The sequence below is a fragment of the Calidris pugnax genome, unplaced genomic scaffold (assembly GCF_001431845.1).
Source record: "Calidris pugnax isolate Ruff unplaced genomic scaffold, ASM143184v1 scaffold24, whole genome shotgun sequence".
NCBI classification, from domain to species: domain Eukaryota; kingdom Metazoa; phylum Chordata; class Aves; order Charadriiformes; family Scolopacidae; genus Calidris; species Calidris pugnax.
In genome coordinates this window covers 11885614-11896320 of record NW_015090922.1, presented here as the reverse complement: position 1 = coordinate 11896320, position 10707 = coordinate 11885614, and the positions used below count along the sequence as shown (strand labels likewise).

The 10707-nt window shown below is 41.2% G+C and overlaps 1 protein-coding gene across 2 annotated transcripts in view; it reads left to right on the top strand.

The window, feature by feature from the left end:
• SRBD1 (S1 RNA binding domain 1) overlaps positions 1-10707 on the top strand; it is a 131709-nt gene continuing 121002 nt past the window's right edge. The window contains exons 1-6 of one of the 2 annotated variants that reach the window (XM_014951252.1): positions 1-115; positions 1394-1504; positions 5968-6158; positions 7264-7343; positions 7796-7958; positions 8977-9339. In XM_014951252.1, coding sequence (XP_014806738.1) covers positions 7264-7343; positions 7796-7958; positions 8977-9339 — 606 coding nt within the window. In that variant the 5' untranslated portion in view covers positions 1-115; positions 1394-1504; positions 5968-6158. The remainder of the gene's footprint in view (positions 116-1393; positions 1505-5967; positions 6159-7263; positions 7344-7795; positions 7959-8976; positions 9340-10707) is intronic. The other variant, XM_014951253.1, reaches the window with a different exon arrangement.

Here is a 10707-nt window from a genome sequence, read left to right as displayed (position 1 = left end):
TTCCTGCGGCGCGGCGCGGCCGCCGCTTCCTGCTCCTCCCCGCGGCGCGTCGGGCGGGCGGCTCCGCCATGGCCGCCCTGGCGGCCCTTTCAAACGCGGCAGCCGGCGGCAGGGGGTAACGTTGGGGGAAGCCTCCCGCCCCTTGCCGGGCCCGGGCGAGGCAGGGCGGGCAGCGGCTTGCGGGGCCTCCGCGCCGGCGAGCGGGGGGTTTCCTGTTGTCTGGGTTGTTGAGGTGGAAGCGAGCTGTTTTCCTCCCGGGCCTCCGTTCCTGATCCCCGCCTCTGCCCCGGGGCGGGGAAAGGCTGGCTCGGGGCCGCCCTCGCCCTGGAGGGGTGCCCGGGTCCCGCTGTGCGAGAGCCGAAGGGGGCGGGCGAGCGGGTCCGGGGGTGCGGGCGGCAGCGCCCCGGGGGGGCCGGGGCACCCACCGGGATGGGGCATGAAAGGCGCCCGGTCTCGCTGGGCCGCCCGCCGTGCCCCCCCTCCCTCGGGGGCGGGAAGGGGCTCCTGGGAGGGATCGTTCCCGTGGGAACCGGTGCCCTTCCCAGGCGAGGAGGGTGAAATTTACCTCAATTAGCGCTTCCTCGTGAATGCTGCCAGCGGATCTGAGGAAAGCGGGGCGTTGCCTGGGGAAGGATAGGGCTTCAAAGTATCTAAAGTGCATTTTAAGGTCGGTCGCGTTTCTGGGCCGGAAAGCAGTGATTTGGATAATAGTGATTCACCAAGCAGCAAACAGTGATTTACTCTCAACTTGCCCTTGTGCCTGCAAGACTCTGAAATGAGCGTTACTGGTGTGATAAAGCTCTGCTGTGGCAGTCAGCATGAAGAACAGATGCACATCTCCTGTGTCCTTCAGGAGTGAAAACATCCTGATGGGATGGGAGTGTTACCTTATGGCTAGTTTTCTGGGTTGGAGGAAAAGCGTAGTTGCATGTGATGTGGCAGTCTGTTACTGAATCAGAAGCAGTATTCCCCCTCATTTTGGGTAATGTTGTCGGTTTTCATAGGTGGTTTGGGATAAGTGGTTTAAAAAAGTGCATGGAAAGTGTTTGTTCCCCCACTTTCTTGTGTGCCCCTCTTCTGATTCATTGGCAGGCTGCTGCGTAACATGGGTGGTTCCTTTTTCCCAGTGGGACCGCTAGTTACAGGAAGAGACTTGGAGGAGAGCATACTTTCTAAGGGCACAACCTTGGTGGCTTGTCTTTTTGGTGGTACTTCTGTAACTAGTAGCAGTAGGTGGTAGTCCTACTAGTCTTACACCTTTTCCTTTCTTATTTAGCATTGGGAACTGTTTTGCTGTATGTGCGTACCTGATATGTCTCTCCCTTTTCTTTCTGGCTGTAATTTTCCATTAGCAGTGGAGTCTCCTGATTTGTGTCTCTGACTCCTTTCTCAGGCAGGCCTGACTGGGTTTGTGCAGGAAAAGTCCTTGGAACTCTACTGCACCAGCTGCTCTGAGCAAAAGTGTCTGGGAGTTCTCCAAGGTTTCAACCCTGAGAGGATTGGAGTAAGTTTGATTTATATTTTGAAGTACAACTTAGTTGTTACAGCTGATTAAAAACCTTCTGGAGTGATAGAACAATTTCCATACAAGTCCCTACCATTGTCCTTTTGCTGCTGACAGTATGGTCACATTTTGATTTCTTCTTAGGATGTTATTCTAGCATGCAATGGAGGCGTACTAACATCATTGAATTATTGAAGTGGGCCATTCTGCTGCTACTGATAAGGATCTGAAATTGATTTGTGGGATTCAGAGTGTTTTTTACTGTCCTGCCCCAGATGCCAAACTGTTGTTTGGCTAGTACTGTGTGCTAAAATGTAAATTTCTATTATACTTGCTATTTTTTTCATGCTAGAACAGCAGAAGCTGCAGAGCAAAGTTTGAGGAGCTTCCTGCATAGACAGAATTCCTTTCTGGAAGGAACACCCAACTTTAGATTAACTGGATAAAGGGCTTTAGAAGGTTCCATGTCCTTTTCTGCTGGACAGGGATTTTTTTTTTTTTTTGCAGTTACTGAAATGATGTTAATTTCCATGTATACATGTGGTGTTGGTGTTGTGGTTTTTTGGTTCTGTGTTGTTTGTTTTTTTAAAATCCTGTACCTTCAGGTAGACAAGTCTATTTGATTAAGTTGTAGGGTGCAATAGACTTTGTTGATATTCAGGTGTGTATTTTGCTATGAGGGGCTTGTGTGATTTAATGTAGTAGTGTTATGAGATTACTATTTGCCATAGTGAGATTAATGTGATCATACTGTGAAAGTATAATCTTTTCTGTAACCTTCAACTGTTACATTTTTTTTCTAAAGTGCCCTGTAGCAGATGTGACAGTCTATTGGGGTTACTGGAGGAATTTCCAACCCTGAAAATTGGCAGTTTTTTAATCTAATTACTTTACAACTATTATTAAACTTTTCTTCCGGCAAGTAGTGGCTTATGCTGCCTGCATTCACATATGATATTTACTCTTAATGGGTTGTATCTTGGTATGAATAGGGAGGTTGAAGAGAATATCTGTAAATGAGACTTGGATTGCTCTCCAACATAATACAGCCTTTAAAGCCTTGCTCTGCTTTTATTCTACATGCAGCCTAGGACGCCTATTTGGGGAGAGAGACCAGAGGAATGATTACCTCCTTGCTGTATGTTTTGTGTATCCCCACATTAAGAGTCTGTGCAGGGAAGTATATGCTAAGAGCTACCCTGTCACTCTTCTTTACTCCTGGCAAGCCCAACACTGAACTACACTAGCCTTATTTTAATGAGTAGCTGACAGGCAGGGAGAAGTGTGCTATTTACAGCCCTTGGGATAGCTCAAGTGTGTTGTGGAGCTCTGCATTGGAAGCAGAGAATAGAAATGGTGGGAACAAAAGAACTGGCAACAAAACTGATGCCAAACTATTTGGAGAGTAGACCTGGGAGATACATTCATCTACAAGAGCAATGAGTTAAATAACTTCAACTCTTCTTCCCTGGCGAGTGTAATAGCTCTGCGAAGTCTTTCTTTTTTTAAGGGGAAGTACTGTTGAAGAACATGCTGTAACTGCTTTGGGTTTTGTGGTGAAGCAAGGCTGTAGTGATTACTGAGAGTGCGAAGTAAAGAGAGTTTGGGTGCTTCAAGCAATGATGCTTCATACCGCATGCTGCCATCTGGAAGATGGACAAGCGAAAGCATCCCTTGAATAGGGGATGAAGGGTTCAGTGTGAAGGTTCAGTGTTAAGGTTTCAGCCTATCACACAGAAATGGAAGATCATATACAGATAGATCTGAAATGGAACAGGAGTTGGGAGCTTAAGTATGTGGGCAAGGCCAAAGTTTCCAGGGCCTAGCTCATGTTGCCTGACATGGACCTAGGATACTGTTCATGAGATGATTGTTAAGAACGCTCTTCTTTAAAGAACAGATTTATATTTTTTTTTAATTACAGCGAAGTTTCTGACAGCATACACAAAAAAAGAAAAAAATTGTTAGCAAATATTACTTGGAAGTTTGCTGGCCTCAGGTGTGAGGAGAGCTTCTAGAACAGAGTTCTTACAAGAGCTCAATATGCCGATTGGCAAGCCAGTGGAGTCCTGCAGAGGGTGGCTGGATAGGTTGCACACATCACTGGATACTGTGATGTACAGTACAGGAGATGTCAAGCAGTGTGAGCTCCCGTGATAAGGTACAGTAATACTCAACACAGATACAGGAAGGGAAACAAGTTTGCTCTGATCTCTCTGATCTAGAAAAAAATTGATTACTCTTAAATTGTCAGCTTTGTAGTCAGCTCTTCTACAGCTGTGGGACTTGTCTGGATTTGGGAAGCAGACACAGGTCTTTCTCAGGGTTTCTCAAGCTTTTCTCAGGGTAGAAACCATATCTCCCTTTGAGTGTGCTTACCTGGAGGTGACAGGGAAGAAAGAGATTAAGGAATTTTTCCCGGTGATGTCAGTCTATCTGGAAAATACAATAGGAGATAAGTGGCTAACTTCACACTGTTTTGTCCTAGCATGCTGTGGGAGGTTAAATAAAGCTTTTCCTAGGTCCCTCAACACTCAAGGCAGGAGACATGGGGGATCATGTCCCTGTAGAAGCAGAGCATGGAGCAGGTGACAGCTTGTTTGATTGCCTTGTCATGTGGTCAAGTGCAGTCAGCATTGTAGATAGCTCTAGTGGAGTGTAACAGTGTTTGCCTGTTTCTTGAGTCTTCCAGCCTCACTTCAGGGACTGTCTCTAAGCTTTTTTTAAAAAAAATCTGTAATAGTTATTCATCATCATCAGTGGCATTTAGCCTCATTGCTTTTTCATCCTCTCCCTGCCTCCCCCTCTGCAGTGAATCACAGAAGGACTGTTTTTCTTAGTCATTAACTGTAGGTGTTAGCACACCCTAGCACAGGCAGCTCAGGAGGAAAATTTAGCAGACAGCTGTCTGGCAATTTGGAATCAAATCAGAAGTACTTTTGTGGATTCGAATAAAAACATGATTCTTTGTAAACAGAAAGAATATATGTAGCAACTGCAAGATTCTTTTTCTACAAATATGAAGTATAGCTAGCTTGGTGTGTACATTATTAGAAGAGGAGGTGGTTATGACTTGGCTCCTCCTCACAGTGAAATACTGGGATGTTTTTGTTCGTTTGTGATAGCCCGTGTTTGGCATTTATCTCACAGATGCTCTTTGGTATTGGGCTTTTATTTTGAGCTGTAGAACTCCATTTTGGCTTCTGACCATGGCTTGTCTGTTTATGGAGAGTTATTCTGAAATAAGTTTTGCGCTTTAAATTTGCGTCTTACCTTAGTTCAAATTAAGTGCAGTTACAAAAGCCTTTATGAATAAAGTTACCACTCTTTTCAAGAATATTTAGTAGATCAATAATATAATTAAAATTGGTGTTTATGTATCTGAGGCCAGTCCCAACTCATTATGCATCTGTAAGAACTGACACAATATTGATGAGTGGGACAGAGTCTGTGCTGGTCTTAGTTTTGATCTTCTGGATCAAACATGTTTGATACTTCTCCTGCTTTCTGAAGAACTGCAACAAACACTTAAAAGATGATCTAATTCTTTTTTGAAGTGAAAATCCAAGAAATCAAAAGAAAAAAAACACCATCAAACATTGAAGTGTCCCATAAAGACTTAGCCTTGTTACATACCGCTTCATGTTCTATTTCGTGCTTTCCTATGCCATTTCTATATTTGCTATGTGCTAATTCTACTTCATTCAGTGCATTGTATGAAGACAAGAAGATTTAGACTTAAGGATGTAGGAGCAAATACTAATCTGTTCATGAAGAATGTGGAAAATGCCTGGTTTCACAAACTGAGGAGCTCACCTCCTTTTCGTATGCTGATGTGAAGAGTTAAGTCAGTCACCAGTGCTGAATGGCAGGAAGTACAATTAATTTTACAGATTAAGCTTTACTCCTGCTGTAATCTTACTTCATGTAATGATATAAATGTTGGGATATTTTGAGATCCTGCCCTTGGCCACTTGAGGTGAAAGGGAAATATAAGCAGAAAAAAGACATTCCAGATGAGGCTTTCCTCGCACCTGGACTTTTGGGTAAGGCTGAAAATTATCACCGTGATGTGCTGAGTGTCCAAAACTGTCAGGGAAGTTTAGAGAGTGGTGTTACATAGGGAGAATGCTTACCTTAAGTGAGAGAAAATGCCTGTTGTTTTTTTCCTTCTTCCTGGCTGTGGCTCAGTGGGTAAGTATGAAGAAGCTGGTTGGAGTGTTTAAAAGCTGATCACTGGCTTCTGAGATTGCCTAGAACACTAAAAAGACCTCACCTAGTTGGATTAGCTGAAGAAGCATGACTGATAATGATATTGTAAGCTAAATATCTAGTTTGAAAAGAGAATGGTGAGACTTGACCATGTAAAAAGTGCCTGCAAAAAAATGGATCAGATACACCTAATTCTGGAAATCTTGGTGTTGCTAACATGAATAATGTTTTTTTGTTTTTCCCATTCACAGATGAAAGTACAGTATAAAATGGAAATGTTATTTTCATGCCTTTGAGGTATTGGAAATAAATATACAAATCAGGATTATGATATTGACTGTTCAGCAATAAAGAGCAAAGAAAAACAGAGAAGCAGAGTGGCTGGGTAAAGTTGCAGGTGTCTCAGAACTGACAGTGAGAAGTCACCTGGGAAGCTAAGAAAGTGAGTAATACTTTTCTGGTTCTGTGGTCATTTCTGTTTTCCTGTGGTAGACATGTATTCTCTCCAGTCACGTAATGGGCTTTCAGTCAGTGGAACAACACAAAAGTGCTGTTACTGACCATGGTGATTGCTACAAGAAGGCATTTTGCAAGCAAGCTAATAGCTAGTGCTGTTTGATGTAGACCTCAACAGTCCTCCTTCCACTGCGGTGCTGAAAATTACAATAGTTTTGCTTCTGTGCTTGAACAGAGGCCAGAATGAAATTGGAGTAAAGTGCGTTTCGCCCTTGAGTTAAATAGCCCTTTGCAAAATACTCATCCAATTTGTATGTGCAAACATGGGACCTTAAGGCTTGCATTGTGGTGGTAAGGCTGGATCAGATGTCAAGGTGCGAAACGTTGGAGAATAGAATGTGAAGAATGATGAAAATGTACCAGATATAGGTAAAATATGTTTATGAATGTTATAGTTATAGAAATGCTTTATGGTTTTCTGTTTGTTTGTATATTTTTGAATTTCAGTTTTCTAGCAGGTAAAATTTTAAGGGTACCTAAAATTCTCTTAACTAGAACTGCCAAATGTGATTATCGAAGTTCACAGGCCTAGCCATTGCCAAAAATTCCATAACTGATTAACTGAAATGCAGCTATTGTAGGTATGAATCTTGAGTCAGGAGAATGTGTGCCTTTCCTTTTTACCTTTGGTAATTGTTTTATGCACTTCCTATATGCTAAAGACCATCTTTTTCAAAGTCATTGTTTTTATTATGTGCGATATATAAGTGACACCCAATAGTATGTCTGAGAACAGGTACTCTTTTTGGTGGGATAGCTTTACATGCAAGCCAGATAATTACCTCCATTTGAAGAGAAAAATAGTTTGAGAGGTTATAGTGCTGGCTTGACTGTTTGCTCAGTTGAAAAGATTGTTGAATGTGTGCTGCTATGGCCTAAATTCTTGGATACTAAGAAATCTGAACTTGCTCTAGAGGAAACTTGTGATGGTGAAGACATTATGAGGGCACACTTGGCAGTGAGTTAAAGGGCTGAATAAGAGACTGCAACTTCAACCAAATGTTCTGTTTCTCTCTTCTTGTCTCTGGTAGATGTCATCTCTACCAAGGAGGGTGAAATCTGAAGCCAAAGCCCGTACATCAGAAGATGAACTACCTTCATTTCTAAATTTGTAAGATTATTTTTTTCCTTAAGGTTTTTTTTTAAACATTTATGCTAAGCATGAGCAATTGTGTAAGAGCAACACTCACTTTCTGAGATGCTGATTAAAAAGTTTTAATGCACAAAGCTTGAATTATAAAACACAAATTACCTATGCTGTTTCATGCTCACAGTGAAGATAGGGTGAAACTGAATTAAATGAATTGCCAGTTGTCCACACAGAATCAGATGTGTACACATCCCAGTGACCAGCTTCAGGAAAGCTTGGTAAATTATTCCAGCCGTTAGCTGTGCAACAGCATGAAAGACCTGTATTTGTTGACCCTGTGTACCTTTCTGTTCATTTTTCCTCTTCACTTCCTTTCATGTCAGAAAACAGACTGGCTTGCTTATGTTTTTGGTTTTGTTTTTTTTTTTCTTATTCTTCTCACAAGCAATATTGTTCATTCATTTGTTTTTCAGGAGCTCTGAATCAGAGGAAGAAGAGGAGGAGTGGGAGCCAAAAAGCAAAATCGCCAAGAAGCGTCCGTTGCCAAAGAAAAATGAGGCAAAACCTAAAGCTGCTGCTCTACGGTCAGCTGGGGCCAGGAATAAGGTCAAGAAAGTAGCAATAAAAGAGGAGAAGGTAAGTATCTGTAAGCAAGAGACATTTGTTTACTGTGGCAAGTAACACGGGCAGAACTTTTCCAGCTGTGGTTTGCTTGGTTTCCTGAGTCTGATCAGCTCATCTGATTCTGCTGTTACTGTGAACATTCAGTATATTTGATAAACACGGCTTTCTTATGTATTTTAGTGTTGTGGATCTAAGGGCCCTCCTTTAAAATTTTGGCCAATGATAATGGGACGTGGTTTTTACTGGAGATCTCTTCCACAACTAAAATAAATAAATGTCTCTGTTCTTTCTGTAATGAAATCTAAACACTCTAATATTGCTGGTTTCTGTGTTGCACCTTTGGTGTCTTCTACCTTTTCACTAGCTGGGTACAAAATGAAGGCCTATACTCATGTTTGCTTGCATGGCTGTTTGACTTTTATAATGATGGATGTAAGATGCACCTCTATCAGAGGTTACTTGCTTCTGTCAAAGATTAACACCAGATCATGACAGAAGACAGTCCTTCTGGTTTGTACTAATGTTTCTGACTATTTTGACATACGTGACATATTGAGAAATACATTCTTGGACTCTGAAGAAGATCTATGGGTAAATTCAGGAAAGAAGGTGTTGCTTGTCCAATGTTAAACAATATCTTAGCAGACCAAATGTCAGTTACAGTTCCTGTGCTGCACCAAACACCTCAATAGAAGAGTGCTTACCTGCCCCCCAGCTCCCCATTTTGTTGAGATGAGTGGAGGCAAGGACTGTAGTTCAGTGTTTTCTGAAGGAGAGTCCAATTAAATATCTTCCCAGGATAACTTTATTTGATCTTTTAAATCACAGTTCTGCTGGGGTATGTATATACCTTTTCTTCCATGCAAGATATATTTCAGGTTACTTGATTTCTGGCTTGGGATTTCCTTGCCAGACAGAGACATCACTTGGGGAAATGATGTCTGGTATCCAGTCTTCTAGGTTTTAATTGAAATGTTGAACCAGTTCATAACAGTCAATGCTTAATATTGTTTCAATGCCTTTTTGACAGGATGTATCCTTGCCTATTGCTCCTGCAGAAGATAATAGAATGCAACTTCTAAAACCTAAGGAAGAAGATGTAGGCACTAAACCAAAAACTTTAAATCAAAAGCCACAAGTGCCTAAAAAAATGGAAATAAACTCATTCCAAGGGAAGAATGCAAAGAGTTTAGAGAGTGATGAAAAACCCTCAACAAGTGTTCCTGTAGAAGGAAATCAAGTGAAACATGAGAAATCTGAGGAGGATTTTGCATCTGGTGAACCACCTTTAAAAAAGATTAAGTCAACTACATGTCCTGAAGGAAAGCCAGTTAAAAATCTAGGAGGCAACAAAGTAAAAGAAGAATTTGAAATGAACTGGGATATTGTACAGGTATGAGATCTTTTCCTTTTCTGAGGTGTCAATGAAACCATTTCCTACATAATTAGCAGTTAGAATCTTTAACATACAATTTCAGTCCTCCTGGCATCAATTGGAGTGTCAGAGAGTCATTGTGCTGTTAAGTAGTCATTTAACCTTAGCTTAAATTGTCATAATACATGTATAAAAGTAAATGTTCCTTGGTAACTGTTAAACCTTCAAACTTTAACGTTATTCTAATATCTGTGATTTAGGCAGTCTTTAGTACAAAGCTTGCCTGTAACAGTTTGCATGTTTCCTCTGTATCAGCACATAGGGTTTTTTTGTGGCTATAGTCAGCTGAAACTGTTGGAGGAAGCGATATTGAAAGATGTGGAATGTCTGTGTGCACAGCTTCAGAATTTAAGATTTAGTTCATGTGGATTGTTTTGTTGTAGAAACTCATTTGATATCAATTCACAGCACCATCAAGGAGGAGATTGAATTCTTGGAACAACAATGACATCAGGGGAGATATCATCTTTGTTGTTGTAAGATGTTAAGTTTGAAGCTGTTCAGATGCAGACAGCTTTAGGATAGCTCCTGTTCTGGGACGTTGAGTGTGATTATGGAAGATTTCAATATGAACAGAATGGGAATAGATTGGATACAATCCTATTCATCATCCTTAGTACTGCTTGCTTAAGAAAGTATTAAAACTTGTTCCTGAGTCTTCTAAAATATTCCTGAAAATGCAGGTGGAGAATTTGATTATTTTTTTTTGTATTGCTCTAAAAGCAGTGAATGCGATTGCACAGGAGTTATGTTTTTAGGCTTCAGAATAAAACTTTTGAAAGTCTTTTATATCAGCTCTATACGGCAATACCTGTAGCAGAGCACAAACAAACAGTGCTAGTTAAAATGTTACTAAGCTAAGGTACTTACACAGTTTGTCCTCTATTCTGTATTACTACACTATAACTTTATCTTTAGAAAGCCCAAGTTTTACAAAATCATGTTTAACTTTGTGAGGCTTGGTTCATCTTGAAACCTTTAGTACTATCATCATAGTGTCCAGTTATTAGTGGGGTGGGATTTGGGTCAGCTCTGGGTTTATGGGGTTTTGTTTATGTTTTTGGTTTTTTTTTTAAACCAACACTAACACACTTCATGGTTAAACAAAAAGTTCTGAGTTGTCATGTGCAATTTGTTGCCTTTATTTTTTTTTTCATTGCTTTGGTTTTTTTTTTCTCTTCCCAAGAGACATTGTATACTGCATTTTTTTTCTGCACTTGCAAGTTTCTGGAAGCATTGATTGCTGCGTGTCTTGCTGAAATATTGAGTGTGTGGCTGGATGCATGGAAAGGCTGATGTCCTGTCTTAGGGAGGACAGTAGTCCCT